The sequence below is a fragment of the Artemia franciscana genome, chromosome 18 (genome assembly GCF_032884065.1).
Source record: "Artemia franciscana chromosome 18, ASM3288406v1, whole genome shotgun sequence".
Taxonomy (NCBI): Eukaryota; Metazoa; Arthropoda; class Branchiopoda; order Anostraca; family Artemiidae; genus Artemia; species Artemia franciscana.
In genome coordinates, this window is record NC_088880.1 from 10,058,021 (window position 1) to 10,082,026 (window position 24,006).

At 33.4% G+C, this 24,006-nt stretch overlaps 1 protein-coding gene across 1 annotated transcript in view; it reads right to left on the bottom strand.

Moving 5' to 3' along the window:
* Window positions 1–275: 275 nt before the first annotated feature.
* LOC136038588 (vesicle-associated membrane protein-associated protein B-like) overlaps window positions 276–24,006 on the bottom strand; it is a 33,522-nt gene continuing 9,791 nt past the window's right edge. Inside the window, exons 2-5 of the mRNA XM_065721783.1 lie at window positions 20,082–20,234; window positions 16,389–16,495; window positions 13,096–13,287; window positions 276–5,486 (exon numbers count right to left, since the gene is read on the bottom strand). Coding sequence (XP_065577855.1) covers window positions 5,226–5,486; window positions 13,096–13,287; window positions 16,389–16,495; window positions 20,082–20,234 — 713 coding nt within the window. The 3' untranslated portion in view covers window positions 276–5,225. The remainder of the gene's footprint in view (window positions 5,487–13,095; window positions 13,288–16,388; window positions 16,496–20,081; window positions 20,235–24,006) is intronic.

Below are 24,006 nucleotides of genomic sequence, written 5' to 3' on the forward strand. Positions count from 1 at the left end.
TCACATTCAACATGGGAAACGGAGCAGAGGCTTAACCCCTTAAATGGTTTATACTTCCTAATTGGTTTAGGGTCTTAAGAGGCTTAAACCACTTAATCGAGAGACGTTGAACTGTGATACTTTAACAGGGACTTGACATAAATTAAAAGCTACTAATGCCACTGATACGACATTATTATCCAGCAGAACTAAAAGATTGAAAAAAAGCTTGAGTTTGATTACAGTAATTTGGACTTAACTTGAGATATCAGTGTATTTACATTTTTAACTGATGCTTTCTAAACTAGGCTTATTCTTTTGTTTTTATTTATTATTAAGAAAAAGGCTAGTGTGCAGAATGTACGCTGCTGTAAAAAAGACTGCAAAAAAATTGTACCTTTTTGTGTTATTAATCCCGTTTTGGTAAAAACCGTTCTTTATCTTCAGCCTGGTACAAAACCACAAAAGAATGATAAAAACTTACGCGCTGTCGAAGGTCTTTATAATCAAATTAATTTCGCTGGGTAACGCTACATGGCGTAAGTTCTTATCTCTCTGACAAACTTGAGCTTCCTCTTATGAGCTTCCCATAGTCTTTGAGTTAGTGGTTTACTAAATCTTATAAAAGATTAAGATATAATACTTGGATTATCCTCTTTTTTTTTATTTTTAGTATAAAATCAATTCGTAGATTAGACCCATATTTTATCTAAAAAAATAACAATAGACCCGGTTTTTGTCATCGAATCAGTTAAGCCTAATTTCTTTGATATTCACTTCTGCAATCAGGCCTTAGTTCTCTACCGTGACAACAAAAATCATCAAAGATCAGTTTAACGGTTGTAGTTTTTTGAAACCTAATTATGCTTACGTACTGCTGGGTTAATTACCTCCTTTCATATACTAATCATAATGTAGATTCCTCAACACGGGGTTGAAAAATAATAAGAGGCTCGATGTTCTTCCACCAAATTACTAATGACATATTTTTCTGATTCAGATCTTCCTTGGGCAGAAAAAAAATCTACCAAAGATCCATCTTTTAGCCAACTACTTACAAACCATCATTTCAGTAATTTTTTTGCATAAGGCATTATGTTAGTACGCCCTATCTGATGATCATATCCTTTTGGAGAGGAGACTTCACAAAACCACCCAATCTGATAATCCTCATATCTCTTCATAATCAGAAGCTCGTATCCTCTTGGAGAAAAAAAGCTTATTAAATTCACTCAATCTAATAAGCTTCAAATCTTTTCACAATCAGATGCTCGTATCCTTTTAGAGAAGAAACTTACTAAACCCACTCAATCCAATAAGCTTCTAATCATTTTATAATCAGATGTTTATATCCTTTTGGAGAAGAAACTTAGCAAAACCCACTCAATTTGACCGGCTTCAAATCCTTTTCGGAGTAAAATCCTAGCAATCCAATTGCCAAAAAACAGGACTAATGCTTAAAAAGTTTAGATCATAGATTGCAAGGAATCAAATAGTCAGCATCAATACAGTTAATCCGCCCTAGACGACTTCAGCGCTCTTAAACAGATTAGTCCCCAAAGTCGGTATTTAGAAACTGTTAAATATTTGTAAAATTGCAATAAAACTTAATTAAGTACATGTGAGTAGCTTGTAATAAAACACTAGACGACGAAAATTGACTTTTCTTTAAGAAAAAGGGTAAATGTTTAGAGCACTTAGAAATGCTAATTCTAGAAGTGAATCCATTTCTGGTTGACCTTCCCCCTCCATGGGGCAAACTAAAAATGCGTAACTTGCTTACAGGTAACATTACCTATAGAGCGAAGCGTATTAGTCCATGAGCACCGCGGGCAGCGGGGCGAGGTCTGTATTATATTTTTTTGAGTTTTATCACTCTTTGTTGAATAAATATAGAATACAGACCTCACCCCGCTGCCTGCGGGGCTCAAGGACTAATACACTACGGTCTATAGGTAATGTTACCTGTAAGCAAGCCCACTTTACACATTTTTAGTCTTGTTGGAGGGGGATTTTAGAAAGCTAAAAAATGGATGCGCTTCTCAAATAATGACAAAGAAACAATATGCAATCATCAGAATCTTGCTATATGCAGTAATACGCACTTTAGTGTTAGTGATGATAGTGTAGAAAGGTGAGTAATCCTCACGATGGGGTTCGACATAAAATGGTTAATCAATAGCATATTTATGGACAATCAAACTGAAACCAAATGAAATTGACATGCCTATTTAGTTTGGTTCAACTCCCAATTTCTCATCAAATAATTGATAAACTTTTAGGAAGAATTGTTTCGTCGCTTCCAGCAGATAATGACGAAATATTGATTTTTAGCTCATTAATAATACTTTTTTAAAGTTCATTTATAAAATACATCTATGGTCCTATAACGTATTCCTAAACTGAAAAGAGGAGTATTAAAAATTTAAAGTTTAATCCGAATTTTAATTTTTTTATTTTTCAAATTTAATTTTTTAATTTTAAATTAATTTTAAAATAAACTGAATTTAATTTTAAATTAAAAGTTTAATCCGAACGATATTGTCACATCTAGAGGTAATTTTTGACTTTATCAGGCTTTTGACACAATTAAAAAAAGGGTTTTCTAAATTATTCTCCAAGGAGGAGCTAGCACGACAAATTGGATTTAATTTGTGATTTGTAAGTTTAATTAGCGAGACAGCTTGGATTTAATTTGTAATTTTAAATTAGAAGTTTAATCCGAACGTCATTGTCACAAATCTAGAGGTAATGTTTGACTTTATCATGCTTCTGACACAATTAAAAAAAACAACTGTTTACTAAATTATTCTCCAAGGAGGAGTGAGCGAGACAGCTTGGATTAGGAAAATTAAATTGACTGAACATGCGAGTGCATTGATCAGCTGATCTTCACTTAGAGAGCAGCCTTTCACTTAGAAAGCAGATGGTGCATCGATCAGCCGATCCTCACTTAGAGAGCAAACAGTTTTGTCACTGTTTGACAAAAAGCGGAGAAATGTCAGATACAGCCACTGGGCATAACACGATATTCGTTTTTTTTTTCCCCAGCCTTAGCCATCTATGTGATAGGCTAAAGGGATCTAAAATATCACTTTCATTAGGTGACACAATCAGCAAAGCATAAGTGACTCAAAATATGGTAAATTTATTTATCTCCTTTGTTAGTTTAGAAGTAAGATAAATCAATGTAAATTCCAGTTTAGAAGCGATAATTGAAAAGACCTTTTGATAACTTAATATGAGTACATAAAGCTAAAAAAAAGTGGTTCTTAATTTTTTTTGGCATTTGGAGAAAATATGAGTATGTTCGTAAAGTTTGGACAAAAAAAACGTAGGTTTGCGAAGTCCGTAAAAAACACGAGTTTGTAAACATATCTTTGTCAAGTTGGGGAAAAAAGAAAAAAGTAAAGTTTGGGTAGAAAAACGTAAGTTTGTGAAGTTCGTAAAAAACATGAGTTTGTAAAACATACCTTTGCCAAGTTGAAGAAAAAAAAAAGAGAAAAGAGTAGAGTTTGAAAAAAAATAACAAAAAAAACAAAAAACAAAACAGGATCTTAATAACTAACTAATTTAGACTTTGGACAGCTCAGAATCTCAAGAACTAGCTAAGATAGCCTTCGTACAGCTTCGAAAACTTAATTTTTTAATACACTATTTTAAGGTCTGCTAACAACATCCACTTGAAGTAGATGCTATTCCAAGACCATCTCTAACGTGAAAGAATGACAATACCCAATCCGATTTACCGCAGTTCAAACAAATATTCTTAACTGATAGTTTTACTAACAATCACGTTTTCATGAGCTAACAGAATTGCCAAGCATTTCCTCTAAAACTTTCAAGCAAAATCTTCATAATAATTACGAAACCTTTAGCAAATTTATATGGAGGAGCTTAACTATATATGAGTTAAAGAGATAAAGCCTCAAGTCCATTTTTGAATTCAAGCCTTTCATGCACAAAAACACTGGTAATTATTCTTGGCCATTATTGGTAAGTAACATTGGTAATTATGTAAAAAGGTCATACAATTGTTTAAAATTAAGCCGTTTTTTAGCTGTCATAACAAAATTTTTAGCCAACAATTTTATTAAAAATTGTATTTCTGTTTTCTCGCGAGAAGTTGCAAAATACAAAAATTTGTATTTCTTGCAAAGAAGTTGGTAACAACAATAATCATTTAAAAAAAAATCAAATCGTTTTTCTAAGAAAAATGCTGGATATTTCCAATACTATTCAAAAGAAAGATCTTTTAAAAATGACCAAAAAAAAAAATCTGTTCAGAATGACTTGTTTCCATACAATAAATATTGATAGAGAATCTAAAACTGCTAATCCTTCTTTAAGTAAACACGTTTCTTGCAAATACCATCACTTATAGGCTAGCTTAGTAGGCCACGCTAAATTTTCTTTCAATCTTGCATCTTTTCAAATTTCCAGGACAAAAGTGATAATTGTTAGTTAACATTTGTATCTCTACAAATTAACAAAAAGTAGTTACAAAAAAATGCGAATTAACAATAAGATGGTAGAAAAAAACAATTACTCTCATAGAAAAAAACACTCAGTTAACAGATGGTTCTGCATTAACTTCTTGAAAAAAGGAATTGATTCTCCGTAATCAACATACCAATCAGATAGAGCAAGAAACTGTTGAGAAACAAAACTTTGACGCTGTACGCTTTAATCAAAATTATCGAATCGAATTATCAAATTTAATCGAAATTACCGATTAAATTGAAATTAGTGCCACTGGTAATGAAGCGTTGCCCATTGGAACAAGAAAAACTAAAAACAAGTTAAATTTAATCTTTTTATTTGGATTTCAATTAAAGATCTAAAATTTATATACAACCCACCAAGAATTTTTTAACAGTGTTATCTTCGTTTCAAACTAGTTGTATTGATTATAAAATAGTTAAAACTAGGCAAGAATGGAAAAATTGATGTCATTTTAAAAGCAAGTACACTAATGTGTACGTACACATTATGCAACACTAACCTATAGGATTTATTCACAAAGTTGTTCTTGTACCTTCAGCCCAATTTTACGGAAAAATAAAAGATAAAAGCAGATAATATTTTATCTAAATTTTTATATGGCGTTGAGATAGTTGAAATAGGTTTTTTTTTTTATCAGAAGCAATTGCCTCTCAACAGTTTCCTAGAATCTCCAATAGAAAACATAAAAAGAACAGAGAAGGATAACAGGCTTTAAAAAAGAAACAGTATATGCCAAAATTTTAGTAAATTTTGGCAATAATGTATCCGAAAAAAACTGCAATTAAAACAAAAAAAATTAGCGTGGTGTAAGTCATAGGCTGGGCAATAGGCTGCGTATGGATTCGAGCAAAATTATCCGCTTTGCTTTCACCAATAGCAGCTGATCTCTTCAGTTTGCTACACTCCTCCCTCATTTTCACGTTCTCTTGGGTCACACGCGAGATCTCTTCACGCAAGCGTTTCAATTCCTCAGCTGCCCTTCTCTCGGCTTCTACCAGTCTCTGCAATAAAACAATTATAAAAGTATATATAATAAGTAAATATTTAATCACATTTTTAATTCATTATACTTTATACATTTCATAATGTTATATGTAAATATATCCATTTCAAATATATATATATATATATATATATATATATATATATATATATATATATATCTATATATATATCTATATATAAAAATAAGTTGTCTGTGTGTGTGTGTCGACTGACGTCATGATTGTCGACTGACGTCATTATAAGGATTGAGCTGTATGCGTCATGAAGTTGTTTGTCGACTGACGTCATGTTTGTCAACTGATGAAATTACATACCGGGACACCGGGACACAGGGAATATAAATAACGACCGGGAACCTCAAAGAGAAATTACAGACTGGGACATTCGGACACAAATCACGAGCGGGAAACAGGGAATATAAATGACGACCGGGACACAGGGACACAACTACAACGGGGGCACAGGCGGGATATATAAATGACGACCGGGACACAGGGATTGTTCGAATAGAAATTACAGACCGGGACACAAATGACGACCGGGACAACGGGACACAGGGAATATGAATGACGACCGGAACACTCAAAGAGAAATTACAAACTGGGACACCGGGACACAGGGAATATAAATGACGACCGGGACACAGGGACACATCATTAGAATAATAAGGTATAGATCTGAATACGGATTGTTTTTACCATGGACAATTATATGTTGCATGTTCAAGAGTCAGTAAACCTGACAATCTATTTACATGCAACATATATATATATATATATATATATATATATATATATATATATATATATATATATATATATATATATATATATATATATATATATATATATATATATATATATATATATATATATATATATATATATATATATCTATATATATAAAAATAAGTTGTCTGTGGATCTGTGGATCGTGGATCAGGTGACGTCACCTGAAAAAACTGGATCAGGTGACGTCAAAACTGAAAAAACTAAAAAAAGGCAAAAACTACAAAAAAAACTAAAAACTAATAAAAAAAATAAAAAAGCTAAAAAACTAAAAAAACTAAAAAAAGGCAAAAACTACAAAAAAAAACTAAAAACTAATAAAAAAGCTAAAAAACTAAAAAAACTAAAAAAAGGCAAAAACTACAAAAAAAAACTAAAAACTAATAAAAAAAATAAAAAAGCTAAAAAACTAAAAAAACTAAAAAAACTAAAAAAAGGTAAAAAACTAAACAAACTAAAAACTAAAAAAAAGGAAAAAACTGAAAAATAAGCTAAAATAAAGGTAAAAACCAATAAAAAACTAAAAAAAAACTGAAAAAACTAAAAAAAGGCAAAAACTACAAAAAAAACTAAAAACTAATAAAAAAAGTAAAAAAGGTAAAAAACTAAAAAAAGGTAAAAAACTAAAAAAACTAAAAAATAAAAAAAACTAAAAAAAAGGAAAAAACTGAAAAATAAGCTAAAATAAAGGTAAAAACCAATAAAAAACTAAAAAGAAAAAAAGGAAAAAACTAAAAAAAATTTTCCTCTAAAACACTAAAAAAAACTAAAAAAGGTAAAAACTAAAAGAAATAAAAAAGAAAAAAATAAATGACGACACTCAAAGAGAAAGCGACCAGGACAAAAGGAATGTTCGATTAGCAATCAACAAAGCACCGGGACACAGGGAGTATAAATGACGACCAGGACATAAGTAAAAAAAAAAACAAACAAAACTAAAAAGAAGGTAAAAACTACAAAAAAACTAAAAAGAAAAAAAAACTAAAAACTAATAAAAAAACTAAAAAATCTAAAAATCTAAATAAACTAAAAAAGAAAAAAAAAGGAAAAAAATAAAGGAGAAAAACAAAACTAAAAAACGAATGTATATACAGACCGGGACACCGGGATACAAATGACGACCGGGACACAGGGAATATAAATGACGACCGGGACACAGGGACACAACTACAACGGGGACACCGGGGGAAACAGGGGGATATAAATGACGACCGGGACACCGGGACAGGGAATGGTCGATTAGCAATCACCATCAACAAAGCTCAAGGGCGATCATTAGAATCATGAGGTATAGATCTGAATACAGATTGTTTTCCCATGGACCATTATATGTTGCATGTTCAAGAGTCGGTAAACCTGACAATCTATTTATATGCAAAGACAATGGGACAGGAAAGAATGTTGTATATTCGCAAGTTTTACGTAGTTAAAACCATATATATATATATATATATATATATATATATATATATATATATATATATATATATATATATATATATATATATATATCACAGGTGGGACATAGGGACACAACAACAATGGCGCGTAACGACTTACGCGCGCAGGGGGGCTTGGGGGGGGCGCGAAGCGCCCCCACCAACTAGGTGTTGGGGTGGCGCGAAGCGCCACCCCAACAGCTAGTATATATATATATATATATATATATATATATATATATATATATATATATATATATATATCTATTCACAGGTGGGACACAGGGACATAACTACAATGGCGCGTAAATAATATGGCCCGTAACGACTTACGCGCGCGGGGGGGCTTGGGGGGCGCGAAGCGCCCCCCCCCCCCAACAGCTAGTATATATATATAAATAAGTTGTTTGTTTGTATGTGTCTGTTGACTGACGTCATGTTTGTGTGTCGACCGACGTCATGTTTGTCGACTGACGTCATTATAAGGATTGAGCTGTATGTCGTCATGAAGTTGTTTGTCGACTGACGTCATGTTTGTCGACTGACGAAATTATTGACCGGGACACCGGGACACAAATGAAGACCAGGACACAGGGAGCATAAATGACGACCGGGACACTCAAAGAGAAATTACAGACTGGGACACAAATAACGACCGGGACACAGGGAATATAAATGACGACCGGGACACAAGAACACAACTACAAAGGGGACACCGGGGGGCACAGGGGGGATATATAAATGACGACCGGGACACAGGGAATGTTCGATTAGCAATCACCATCAACAAAGCTCAAGGGCAATCATTAGAATAATGAGGTATAGATCTGATAATGGATTGTTTTTCCCATGGACAATTATATGTTGCATGTTCAAGAGTCAGTAAACCTGACAATCTATTTATATGCACAGACAATGGGACAGTGAAGATTGTTGTATATTCGCAAGTTTTACGTAGTTAAAAACACACACACACACACACACACACACACACACACACACACACACACACACACACATATATATATATATATATATACATATATATATACACACACATATATATTCACAGGTGGGACACAGGGACACAACTACGCAAAAAATTCTCCCCTTTGAAAATCTTCCGCACAAAGAGATCTTTTCCAAAAATCCGTATTTTTACCAATAACAAACACTATATGTTAATAATGGGTGAATTGCATAGCTTATTGCCCTTTCCCGAGGGCATTAGGAGTTTCGTCACCTTCAGAGGCAAAATTACTGAACCTTTCAACTGTACTGAGCCAAATGGTTATTTTAGAATTTTGACCGGAAGTCTTTGGGAAAAACAGAGGTGGTGGGACAGTCTCCCTCCAATCTTTTTTTGTCGCGTAAAAAGGGTATATAGGCTTTTAATTTCCGTTCGAATGATTCCTCTCCCGACACTCTAGGATCAGTATAGGATCCCGATCTTAAACAATCATTACAATCAACCCTTAACACAATGGTCTTTGTTCTAGCAAATATTACAATATTCCACATTTTTGTAGATAGGAACTTGAAACCTATACAATAGGGTTTTCTGATATACTGAATCTGGCGGTATGATTTTCATTAAGATCATTTGACTTTTTGGGGTTGTTTCCCGCCTTTACCGAAAATCACACAAATTTTCTTAGGCTTGTAGGTGTTGATGGATAGCTTTAAACTTAATGGATTCTATATATTTGGAATCAGTATAAAAAGCTAATGCTTTAACGTATTAGTAGTTATCAAATTCCCTTTTTAGTGTTTCCGTTACTATTAGGCCGATTCTTTCCTTACTTACAGTTAATGAGCATGAACTGTTTGATAAGTACAGAAAAACTTGAAATTTCACCATATTTTAATTTGAGCATATAAAGGGTGGAATAGTAGGAATGAGCCATATTGAGATGAAGGTAAGCACACATAATTAATTACAATTAATCAGAATTTGCTTGTGGAACGTACCTTACTGAAAGATCAGATTGATGATTAGTTTTGGATCGGTTTGGACCTTAACCCAATTTATAACACATAATTTAGCTGGTCACAACCACCTAAATTATTTCCAGCACAGAATTGGGAAAAGTGACAACTCCGTTCTGCTCGTGTGGTGGTGTTGAAAATGGTTATCACTAGCTAATTATCCTTTTCCTCTTTCGCTTTTGAAAAATTGTCGAAATGAGCTGTTAATCTTGTTTCCTTTCAATTTATATACACTGTGTTTGTAAACTTGCTCGGTCTTTGTTAGTTAAAGTTCTCACTGATACGGTCCTATTTGATCAATGTTCATAGTTGATTTCTAAAGTGATATGCTTATTATTTAAATCGTAATCCTTTTTTCATCCTTTTTCATTTATCCGTGATTTTAGCCACATCCTCCGTCACTTCATCTTTTCCTCCTTCGCTCTTGAAAAACTGTTGAAATGAGCTGTTAATCTTCTTTCCTTTCGATTTATACTTACTTAGTATTTATAAACTTGCTCGGTCTTTAGTAATGAAATTTCTCGTTGATACGGCCCTATTTGATCAGTTGATTTCTAAAGTGATAGGCTTAATATTTAAAATGTAGTCCTTTTTTTATTTTATCCGTGGTTTTTTCTTCTTTCTGAAATTTGCCGTCTAGCCACATCCTCCAGATCTGCAGCCACTCCATCCCTGTTCCCCACTTCACACCTCCTCAGTTCATATTTTTAATGCTTTCTCTAACTCCCTTGTATTCCTTTAATATGATCTAGCATTCAAATACTTCTTATAAATGCACCCTCGTCGCTTTTATACTTTAGGCATTTTCACTTATAGTCATAGGTGCGTTTCTAACTTCCTCATTTGATACCATCGGTTACTTCACAAATAACTGTAAAAATTTATTCTGTCCATCTTCCACATTATAAAATTTTAGACTCTAGTTTAACATTCAACTGTTCTTAAAAGGTTTTTTTCAAATTCTCATCCTGGAATCTACTTACGTCAAAACTACCCGGGGAGCAGTTACCCTTTCCAAATTTCAGCTTTAGGTTAACGCTAGACACCTCTAGATGCTGAAATTTATTTACAACGTCAATAACAGCACTCCTATATGCCCTTAATCTTGCAAAAACTTCTGTTACTCTCCGGTTTTCAAAAACACAATCAATACCGGTGGTCGTCTGACCAACATGCGAGTATATTATTTAATTAATTTGTGGTCCTTTATTATTATTTAAATTATTCTTTCCTTTTTTATTTTAATTTTTTAAATTAGCTCATTATTTAAATCTTAGCCCTTTTTCTTTTTCTATTTTATACTCGTTTTTTCTCCTTTCTGTATTTTGCCCTGATTATCTCTCATTTTTGTTAGTACCAATTTACATTTTTTTGTAACTGTAGATGTAGTAGTAGTTGTAGATTCAGTTACAAATAAAGTATCTATCTATACCAACAGAATCATGAAACGCAACTATAAGAATATACACAACTACAGTGGATTTGCACTGCTTTTCTTCTATGAATTCTCTTCCCTTTTGCTCCAGCTTAGGCTGATCTCTAGCACCAAAGCTCGTGCTAGTACGACTTCAATTAAAAAAAAAGTTCTTTCAATTGAAAGTAAGGAGTAAGATTAAAACTTAAAACGAATAGAGATTATTACGTGTATGAAGGGGATTGCCCCCTCCTCAACACCTCGCTCTTTACGCTAAAGTTTTTTATACTTTAAAAAAAGCTTCTCAATGTTTTAATTAATCGACCCTTGTGTTTCAGTAGACGTTCTTAAAGAATTGGGACACGATTCAAACTTTTGAGTAAAGAACGAGGTGTTGAGTAGGGAGCAATCCCCTTTACACACGTAATAATTTCTGTTGGTTTTAAGTTTTAATGTTGCTCCTTACTTTCAATTGAATTTTTTTTTAATTTAATTTATGATTGTTTTTAAGCAATGCCAGGAAATCTGGCCCAACCTCCATGGAGAAATCCCACTCACCACGGAAATTTCCTCTGGACAACTCAATCCCAGAGAATTTACCCCGGACAATTGCCCTTAACATCTCCACGCGTAAAATTGAGACGGAAAAGAAAAAGCAACACATTTAAAAAGAATTTTGCATAGGAATTCTGGCTAATTCCCCCTGACAAGTTCACGGCATAAAAACTTCCCTCCTCACAGAAAATTCTCCTGTGGAAAAACCCCCAGAAAAGAATTCGCCCCCCCCCCATATAAATTGTATACACACTTCATAATAACAAATACTATGTGTAAAAAACTGGCAAATTTTATGACTTAAGGATCTTTCCCCTGGAGCTGTGGGGGGGGGGGTCATACTATATCAAAAATCAAAATTATTGGGCCTTTCAACTATGATGATCAAAATGGATATCTCAAAATTTTGATAGGAAAAAAGGGGAGGGGGAAGGGGCAGGTTGCCATCCAATCTTTTTGGTAACTTAAAAAGGACACTAGAACTTTTAATTTCCGTTCGAATGAGCCCTCTCATGATATTCTAGGACCATTCTGGTCGACACAATCACCCCCCCCAAAAAAATCCGCGTTTTTGCACATAGGAGCTTGATACCTCTACAGTAGGGTTTTCTGATACGATGAATCTGATGGTGCCATTTTCATTAAGATTTTAATGCTTTTAGGGGCGTTTCTCCCTTTTATAGAGAATCAGTTTTATAGAGTAATGTCTGTCATTGACAGACACCACTCTATCTAACTTTGTTATCAAGAATCTATACGATAGATGATTCCGGCCGCCTCCCCCTCAATTTCTAAATTTTCTGAATTTCTAAATTTAAAGAAATCATAAATTTTGTAATTTTCTAAGTAGCCTCTGCTTACCCTCCTTACTAAACTTTGCCCCTTATAAGTATATTTATGAATAGCACTATAGGCCTAAAACATTATGAAGAGCAAGAATCAAAGGGACAAAAAAATTTCGCAAGCGTCAAGGTACTTACCAATTATAACTACTTACCTATTTTGTATCTTTACCTAAGGTGCTTACCAATTATAACTACTTACCTATTTTGTACCTTTACCTAAGGTACTTACCAATTATAGTTACTTACCTATTTTGTACCTTTACATAAGGTACTTACCAATTATAACTACTTACCTATTTTGTACCTTTACCTAAGGTACTTACCTATTATTTATTGAAAAACCATTCAAGAAAACAAAGCACACGACAAAAATTACTTATTTAGCTGACACAACCAATCATAATGACTCATTAAATTTTTTGATTATGATTAGCAATTCCTTAACTGACAGCAACAGCTATCTCAACAGTTTTAAAATTAACAGTAACTTTAAAATCTCAGCAGCATAAAGGCACGTGACGAATTGCTTCGTAAAGTAAAATTCTAGGAATCTCAAAGATATAGCAACTTCAAACCTGTTCAATCGGTGGACTAGGTTCTCCGGAGTCAGCCTCATTTTTTATTTTTGGAGGAGTGGCATCTAGTCGCTCCGCTGAAGTACCTTGCTCGGATACCTTTTTTTCTGCAATTTCTTTTAACTGAGTAGGAATGTCCAGGAAACATTTCAATTTCCAATCCTGTATCTCCTCGGGAGCTAATTCTTTCCACTGAAAAGCAAACAAAATATATGGGATTCTCTTCTCAAAGTTTTATTGAAAACTAAAAAATACTGGCATATAAGTATTTTGAGTAGGCTACACAAGTATTATACATTTTAAAATGTAAATTAGCCTTTTCTTCTCCTTAGCCAAATAGGCATATTCCACCTTGTTTGATCCAAAATTACACAACAATTTTCGCTTGGTGCGACGACCCTCAAACCCTCTCTTGCAACCCCTCGCCAAAAAGTCAGAAGCGCTGCACTTTTTCGACCCTAAATTATACGAGGATTTTTCAGTACGAATCAAGATCGAAATTCATTTCCTCCGACACTCCGCCCCTACTACCTCTATATTTTTAGCAACAGGCATGTGTTTTCTCTAGCTGCCATACCCGTCATCACAATGTGCTTTGTATTTTATATGAATTGGAAACATGTGATGACTTTCGGCATAAATAATTTAAGGCAAAATTTGGCTCGTGGACCTGACAACTACACCCTTACGTCTCATCACTAGTTGATAGCAGGGAAGAAGACATGTTACATCTTTTTAAAGTGCAATCATACACAAATTTTCAATCTGTTTTATCTGATTCACAAAAGTAGACCATAAACCCTTCAATACCGGCTACAACCTACTTTTCAGCAGAAAGATATAAATGCCTTTGTCACCGATAGATTTAAAATTTATGGGACAAATACCTGGAAAATCGAAAATGATGATTTCAAAAGACATTCTTTTCTTCTCCAATCTTTGCAGGGAAGTGCTCTGATCTACTTGAAAATTTTTGGGCAAGTAATTTGAACAAAGAAAACAGAGAGGATGGATCATAAGAAATGTAGAGGAGTTTTGAGTATGGACGGACACTGTTATGTTTATCCTGTTCTACTATGCTTCTTTTCTTTTTTTTCTTTTTTATATTCCTTTTTTTTTTTTCTAACCAATCTTTATTTTTATGGCACTTGCCCCTCGGTCAAGTACCATAGAGCGATCACAATTTCTGTCCGTCGGTCTATTGATCTGTTGGTCCTGGTTTTGCTAGTTCGGGCACTTCCAGATAAACTAGGACGATGAAAATTTGCACCATATTAATTTAGAAAGAGTCGCTTCTCCGATTCGACTAGCTCAGGGGGGAGGGGGGAGTGGAGGGACAGTTAATTCGGAAAAATTAGAAAAATATCTCCTTGCAAGCCAGCATAGGGCAGTAGATATGGTGCTCGTATTCTACTCCAAAGGTCGAAGATTCAATTCATCACAGACAATTTTTATAAGTTTTTTTTTCTTGCTCTTGAATTTTTAGTATTAATTTTTAGTTTAATTTCAAAACCTTTTTTAAAATGTCTGGCCTTGTTTTACACTTTTACCAAAAATCAGATTGGATCACGTTTTATGGTGATTTCTGGAATTTGCTATAGTATGGGCCAGCAAGCGTAGGAGGAGCTAAATCAAGCAATGGATTTAAAGGGATCCAAAATTATAGAAAAAGCTACTCAGCTTCAGAGGCAGAAATCCCAAACAGCGGTGCTTATCATGGTAGCCTCAAAAAAAAAACATAACCACGACATTACGAAATGTCGCGTCTTCCGAGCTCGTCACAATTACCATATGAGCATTTGGCTCATGTTTTTAGCTAAACTTTAAGAAATCGCACGAGCATTGGAACCAATGGCGAATTCAGGGGGAATTCGTTTGTGATTCCCCCCAAGATTTTTTCAAATCGCCCTCATTCCGCGTTTTCCCGGTTTTTACTTTTTTTAAATATAAACGTCAGTTTTGTCAATTATTGGCAGCCTTGCACATCCCCCCCTCCCCCGAGATTTTGCTCTAGATCCACCCTTGATTAGAACATATATGTTAACCCTGCTCGGAGTTTTCAAATGGTGCTTTGGCAACTCAGGTTTAATTCGAATTGAAATCACATACTTTAAAAAGTATTTCCTCTAATACTAGAAAGAGATACCACGAAAGCCAAAACTTAAGTAAAATATCTCAGATATCTGTAACCAACTTGTCACATAGATAGGCTTGTAAACAATAAACACTTTAAAATACGATCAGAAAAAATGTTACGAGGATGGTCTGCGTCAGATTCACCTGGCTTCCTTGGAAGTAATATGGCATAAACTTACCAAATACTTCAGATTGAAATGGCTACAGAATGACTTTACACACCACAAAATTTCTCCCTACCAAGACGGCTAAGCAACTAAATACCATAATAGATACAGAAAGTTATAGAAAAAATTACTTCAATTCTAGAAGTCGCAGAATGTGGAAACTAAAGTTAACGTGAGAGTGGTCTAGAATATTGTATTGAGCAAGGTTAAATCTTCCAAATTCACTGGCTCACCAACAAATATTTTACACTTTTAGCTGTTAAAGCGAATCGGCGAAATATCATAAGAGACAAAAAAAGTGGATCATAGCGGATTGTTAGGCACGACAAGGGAAAATGATAGACATTTTCAAAAAGAGAGAACAAGTTAAATTCTGTAGTTCCTTTTAGCAGCATTTAAGTCATCGTTTTAACCATTGATTATATTGCTTGACATTTTCTTCATATCTTATTGCGTTGACCTTGAAATAACACTTTCTGTATTTTTGCTGTTGCTTTATTTAATAGCATGCCGGCCTTTCTATAAAGAGTCTCAATAATATGATTAGTTCTATTCCTTTATCCTGTAGAAACCTTATCCTCATTGGCAAAACAAGAGTCATAAAAATTCTTGACCTTAGAAAGCTTATACATCCATAGACAAGACGATTAAAAGAGATTCAGATTCCTCTCTTTATTGGTGTCTTCATAAACAGAATAAGGTAATTAGAAGTAACCACGCCTCCCTCTCTTTCTAAGGAAATGCTCATTCTGAACATGTAACTGGTACTTGCTTCAACACCAGGATAAATAAGAAAAATAAAATTTCTATTTTGGTGTTATTAGCTGTATTTACCTTATTGAATAATGCTTGTTACAATTATTTGCCATATAAAATAGGGCTTAATAGGGCTATAGCAATTAAGATAAGATTTAAAATGTGGGTTCATAGGGCCTACACAGGGCCAGCACATTACGTCTTAAGCTACTGCTGTTGAAGTAGAGTACTTACGACATTGTCTAAATTAGTAAATTCCTCTGGAACCACAGCACTCTGAATTTGGAACTTGTGTTTGACAGTTTCCAATGGATCATTAACGTCAAATGGCTGGAGATTCACTAGAATGAAGATAAAACAGATTAGGACAGCTGGCCTACACAATTTCCGGCACAAAGCAAGCTATAGTATCCTGTGACTGATAAGGAAGAAAGATGATGTAGAGATATGCTAGGATATTCTTTTAGATGACGTTACTGAAGTAGCTGCAAAACGTCCATGCAAGTTATCTTTATTTATAATTTCATGCGGTTTTTCTTAATATGATGACACCAATTAAGAAAAATTGGACTGACCAAGCTTTCATTAGTATTCAGCAGTAATTTACATGAGAGCTCGATTGTATGACCTAAATGTGTATTATTTGACATTAGCGCCATGTGGCTCCTTATAAGTGAGGCTATTTGGACTTTTAATAGGCAGCCAGATAGTATTTAAAACTCCAAGAAATTCAAGCAGAGGCAGAGGTATGCACAAAGCTGTATGAATTTTTCTATTTAGACTTTTGGACTATCTGGCTATTTTGGACTTCTGGCTATTTGGACTTTTAAAGAAGCAGCCAGATAGTATTTAAAACTCAAAGAAATTCAAGCAGAGGCAGAGGTATGCACAAAGCTATATGAATTTTTCTATTTGGACTTTTGGACTATCTGGCTATTTTGGACTTTTGACTATTTGGACTTTTAAAGAAGCAGCCAGATAGTATTCAAAACTCAAAGAAATTCAAGCAGAGGCACAGGTATGTACAAAGCTATATGAATTTTTCTATTTGGACTTTTGGACTATCTGGCTATTTTGGACTTTTGGCTATTTGGACTTTTAAAGAAGCAGCCAGATAGTATTCAAAACTCAAAGAAATTCAAGCAGAGGCACAGGTATGTACAAAGCTGTATGAATTTTTCTATTTAGACTTTTGGACTATCTGGCTATTTTGGACTTCTGGCTATTTGGACTTTTAAAGAAGCAGCCAGATAGTATTTAAAACTCAAAGAAATTCAAGCAGAGGCAGAGGTATGCACAAAGCTGTATAAATTTTTCAAAAAGAACCATCCTCTGATTCTTTTGATTTGATAAACCCAAAAATTTGTATACCAACAAGGGTCTGCGTAAGCAACGCACTATAAAAGAAGAGTTGCCATTTCAATCAAAGGGCTAAAAACAGAGACCTTCAATTTCTCTAACTATTATTTTTTTGTCTAAGACTTGCTTGTGTAGAGTCTAAATGCATTTTAAACTAACTGATTCAGTTCGTAGATTGGTATTATAAAAGAATCTATTAAAAAAAAAAAAAAAAAAAAAAAAAAAAAAAAAAAAAAAAATGATAAGCCTCCTTTCTATCTCAGAATTCTTATGCTAGAGTTGATATAAAGGGCAGAATTTCTGTAACAATTACTTACTTCTATGGCTAGTTTAACAAAATGAACAATACAAAAAAAAAAAAATAAAAAAATACAAGTTTAAGAAAAACAACTTCTTACCACAAATTTTAAAGTTATAAATGTAGTTTCTCAAGCAATGGGCTACTAATAAAAAACCAAGAAAGAAATTTATTCTAAATCAACAGCAATCATCCTGTTATTATTGAATTTGAATTTCTTTCTTTCTTTCCATTTTGATGGTATAAAGAGGCCAGGGGAGAGTTGTCAATATTTTTTTTTCGCTATCACAGTGACTCAGTAGCAGCTCAATAAGGAAAAATGTGCATATCTTTTTTTTATATTTTTTTTTCGCTATTACAGTGACTCAGTAGCAGCTCAATAAGGAAAAATGTGCATATCTTTTTTTTATATTTTTTTTTTCGCTATCACAGTGACTCAGTAGCAGCTCAATAAGGAAAAAGGTGCATATCTATTTGTATTATCAGTACTGTATGTGTATTTAACTCAAATACCAAGCACCAAGGACATTTTATTTTCTTGGTATGCCCCAGGGGGCACCAATTCCCAAGAATGTAGGGAAGGGCTGGTGGTAGCCTATCCATTATTAAATTCCTCTTCACAAAAATAGTTAATTCTTTTCTTATGGCAATACTACCTTCCTCTAGACTGTTTGTGATAACGAGTTGTTTGCACATAATTACATTACATGTAATTGTCTAACATAATGCACATGGATATATTTGCATATGATTAAAAAGAATAATGATTTTAACACATAAAATAACTCGGAAATAATTTTCCTCGTTTGATAAAAGGTAAACTGGTTAAAATAGGAAAAAAAACAGTCAATTCTAAGTAAATTATGGGATTTATTATAACCCAATGTGTCTTGGATTCAAGAAGAAAGGATTTTGCACAAAAAGGTAAATACAAAATACAATAACTATTATGAACAAATAAAGTTCATATCTCCATTGATTCGTAAATTTTATTTGTTACATTTCTCTTTTTCTTATTGCTTATTGGTTATTGCTATTCCTCTCAAACTGTATTTTGACAGATATTTTAGAGTTAATTCTTAAATAAAATATTTTAAAAGTACAATTTCGTTGCAATCAAATTTGAAAATATCCTTTAGACAACAAGTCAAAAATCTCTTTAATAACTGAGCCCAAAATGCATTGATTTAAGCAAAAAGCAGTTAAAAATAAATAAAAAGAAAAAACTGCTTATAATAAATTCGCCTATCAATATTCGTCTAATTTCATGATTGTAACATGATAAGACGATAACATGATTTACAACAGGAATTTAAATTTAGTTAATTGAGTAAAATTCCCCCACCCATCCACCCAAAATTCTATACCACAGTTATAAATTTTTTTGCCAAAATTCAAACAACAAGCAACAAACGTCTTGCCACTGCAGCATATACTAGTTTGTCTGATAAAATGACATTTCAATGCCATCTACTGTGACCGAGAAAATTCAAAAAGCGATCATTAAAATCTAAATGAAAATATACTGTTTTTTACTCTCAACTTTTATGTTTGTTACATTAAACATGTTTTTGCCAAAAGAACATTACAGATATATTTACAGCACTAGTTTCAATGTATGGGGCTTACATCATTCCCTCAAGGCAGTTATTCTACCAGGGTTGCCACCACTAGTGATTTACCACTATTTCCAATGATTTTTTTTATATATTTCCTAAATAAGAAAATCAATGAATCCGTACTTTAATAACTGAATATTGAAACAAATCACTAAGTCATCCATACAATATAGTGATATTTTTTTAGCGAGTGACAAACCTGTATACGGCCTATTTAGACAAGAGTAGCACACATACACATGGCTGGGTTCCCAGAGTACAGAGTCGGGTTGCCGGGTTTGCCATTCTAGTATATGGCTGGATTGCCATAATACTAGAATGAGTTTCAATCAAGCTTGATTGGAAATAAGGGACAGTATCTATTTGCAGAAGATCCTATTCGCGATTTCTGAGATGAAATTAAAATGAAAGTAACTATTAAGCTTGGGAAGAGTGTTGAAGGGAGAATACATTTGTAATACTCCATTGTTATTATGGTGTTTAGCACAGAAAACAAATGTTACCCCAAGATGGCTATATCCCCGTCATTGATGCCTGGTTTCAAAGCCCCATTGGAAATATTTTGTCGTCTAAATCCAAAGACAATATTTCCTTTTTTTCACGGAAAATTGATAGCAAAAATTAATTATAAGGAAAAAAAATACAACTTACCCAAAATATAGACAGTGCTATTAGCTTCTAAAATACCAGTGGTGGGCTTAACGCAATATTTTTTGGGGGCTGTCGTTTTTACTTTGAAACACACACGCTTATCAGTTCTATTAGTAAGTGACATTGTTGCTGGTGTTGGCTCTTTGAAAGGCCCTGAAAATAGATTTTTTTTTTCTAAAATAAATAAGTAAATACACTACAAAAACACAATAATCATTTTAATTGTGTCTGGTGATGGCTCTTTGAAAAGTCATGAAAATAGATTTTTCTTTCTAAAAGAAATAAGAAAATACACCAAAAAACATAATCTTATTCTATACAATTTTTTTTCATTGTTACTGGTGTTGGCTCTTTGAAAGGTTCTGAAAATCATTTTTTTTGTAACAAAAATAATTAAATACCCAGGAAAAACATAATAACCTTTTTCTACCAACCATTTCCATGTTTTATTTGGTACTTCACTCATGATGTCAAATCGGAAGCAGTTAAAAATTCAAGATCAATATTTTTTACACATAAATCGTATATTTTTAAAACCTTTAGTACATGCATTTTAAAATAAAACATGGTTCTTCCTTTTTCAGCATCACTATTAGGTACAAGCAGAGTTTGTGTCCTGTTCAGAAAAGAACACTATAATGTACAAGAAAAGCCTATGGTTTACTCTGTTTTGCCTAAATAAAACAACACTTTTTACTTCATTATATTTACAAAATTAAACTTATTGGAATCTTGCTTACACCAGTCATTTATTTTTTCACTACATGTTTGACAGAGAAGTTTTTTCTTTCAAACCATAATACTTGAAGTCAAAATACATTTTATGTGCACTAGAACCTGTTGAGCTGCCTCTACCTATCTGATTCCTTCTGATTGGTCCAAAGGCCTGCCCCCTCCACCATTCTAAAACATATGTGGAATTGTCTGTATGTGAGCTTGCTCACACAGAGAGAGATAGAAGAGGGAGGAAATATGCTTAATACTGATAATTAAACATAGATATGCTTGAGCTATCCTAGGGACAAAAACTTCAAATTCTAAGGAGGAAAAATGGAAAAGGTCAGTTGGCAAAATGGTGGATTCCCCCCAAGAGAGAAAGAGACATTGTGGAATCAGAAGGTTTCTCCTCAGTAGTTAGGGGGCTAAAAAAACTGGAAAAAAAACTTAATTTTGCAACTGTTATCTAATATGTAAAGGCAGGGTAAAGGGGAGATGCAGCCAATTTTTTTTTTTTTTTGGGCGGGGGAATAGATTCCCTACCATTCCCCTGCATACATGCATACTATTTTACCATGCACTGGCCATAGGACAAAACAAGGATAAACAAACATTATGCCTGACAATACCTAATACGCAAAGACTCCAATGATGCAAATGACCTTACTCTTGTTTTGTGTCATTTGAACATTTCCAGTAGGATGACCCGCCTCCGTACCCAGAGCTAATATTTAGGAAAAAAGCAAATTTTTGAAAAAAAACTTATTTTATCCCTAATGCTTATAATTTCCTGTATTAACATAAAGCACAAGGATGTTTGGATAGTTTTGGGCAGCATATACACATATACAGGTAGAAGTTCACACAGCCAATCTTTTATGGGGGGGGGGAGGATTAGTTACTAGAAGATACTCCCAGGACCTAAAGATTGGCAGATTTTCTCAAAGATTAGAATTTAAAAATGTTTCCAAGAGGCTTTGGTATTTCACAAGGTAATTCTTATTAATCTTTATCCAGATTCTGTCAACTTTAATTATACATAAATAGCAATGAAGACCACACTGCCTTTCCATCTTAAACAACAAGTAGAACAATAGGAAAAATTACATAACAGTGGAATACTACTTTAAATGAATATTTCAGCAAAGCAAATGAAAAAAAAATGAATATAAGAGAATTCACATTAAAATATAATCTTTAAGACTAAAATATTTTCAAAATAGTCCTAGCATCATTACTTGAGGGAAATTCAACCAGGACTCAAATTATCCTGGAATCTAGTTGTCCAGGACTCCAGAAGGTTATCAAAAGGAAAGAAATTCTAGTTGGAGCTGGAGCCAATTTTCCCATGACAATTGAGAATGATAGTAAAAAAATGAGCCATATAGCAACATAAAAGCAAACATATGTCAAAGAAAACCTATCTGTTTTAGTGGATGCTTGAATTATATAGGACAACAGGGTTCAAGATTACAGGGATAATAATGAAAAATACAACTAATCAGAATTGTATCTGCACAATGTTCAGATGTTGTGCTTGAAGAAAGTGAGTCTTTCAGTGACCATGCTATGGAGGTCAGTCTGGAATTATTGAGGAGCTTAGGAATCATACAAATATTCATTTTTCCTGAATGCCCTAAAAGCCTGTTTTTTTTCACATCCTTTGTTGTTGAACTGTTTTGTGTTGACACTTTTCCCATGGTGTTCAAACCATTAAATTATATCGAAATGGGTCAATTTGTTTTCTTAGTTGTCAAACAGCACAAGAATTAAGTTAGTGACAAATAGGCCTACAAGTATATTGAAATTCTACTGGTTTATGATTTCCATGATTTTTACACAACTCATACTGTACACTGGCAAATTTGTATTATGAAAGTAGTCTTTTTTTTTTTACAGTACATCCAGTTTTTAGTCAAAAATACTTTAATGAGATTAATAGCTGGATCTGAGTCAACTCATTCCAGTTTTTTGTTAATTTGTAGGATTTAACATTCCAGTTTTTTGTTAATTTGTTTTGTTTTTTGTTAATTTGTGGTTACAAATTAGGGAACATGGTTGATATTAGTTATACTATCTAGATGATTCTTTTTATTTAAGAAAACTGATAAAAAAAAAATTCAATAGTTCCATAACTAGGCTTATTATTTGGGTCTTAGAAATTAAATAATAAAGTTGCATTATATTTTGTTCTTCGTTATGTTTTGTTAACCACTTTTTGTTTGTTTTTCACCTTTTTTTCTTTTCTTACTTTGTTATTTTATTAGCCTTCTTATGCTTATTTGCTTTCCTTTACTATCTGGTTTAAAATTAATTTAGGTCTCATCTAGCCTTTGTGGCTTTATTGGAACTTCTTCTTTTTTGAAAATTTCATGAATGTTGGTGGCAATATTTTAGTCAGCGTGGCAATAGTTAGAGGTCTAGTGCCTTACTAGTATTACAGGTCTGGTAGTTATCAATCCATCTCTTGTGACATCAGCCTAGAAACAAAGGCTGTTTACTTGTAAGTTCATATATTTATTCTTAAATAATAACTGTTACAAGCCCCAAGGGGGCAAATCCGGAAACAAACACATTTGTCTGTTAATAGTGATTTTTGGTAGCTCGTTGGCTGACATTCATTGGGTGTGACCAAACCAGCCGAATTTTTGGCTTTTAATCCAGTCCAAGATGGTGCAAGAGCAATAGAGTATAGAGTATAGCAATAGAGTATAGTATGTGATATCATAATAACTAAAATTGTTTTGGTAATAAGCACGCTTGTTATACTGTTAATCTTACATTTTTAACATGTCATTTGTTACTTTTATGTACCTTTTTTGGTAAAATTTGGTGACTCCTGGTGGTAGAAATGTAGCGTATTGTCTGGTACGAAAAAAGTTTGTGCCAAAAGGCCTTCATAAACGACATTAAGAAATGGTGCATTTACATAACCCTGTGTGTAGCCACTTATACGCTAATAAGCGCATACACGGTTGCCACTTGAACAAGGCAATGATACCAACCGAAACCACCGAGAAGTGCCATTCCGAAAAATAAGTACTACCTTCCAAAAATTTCTCTCCTGTAGCACTTCGTTGAACACTTGCACATAAATCTTGTAAAATACCGTTTACTATGCATTAATTTGTTTTCTTTCTATTTCCTGCCTCTATTTGAAATCAGTTTGTTTGAATCATTCCCCCTCTACACCCCCTCTCCTTAATTT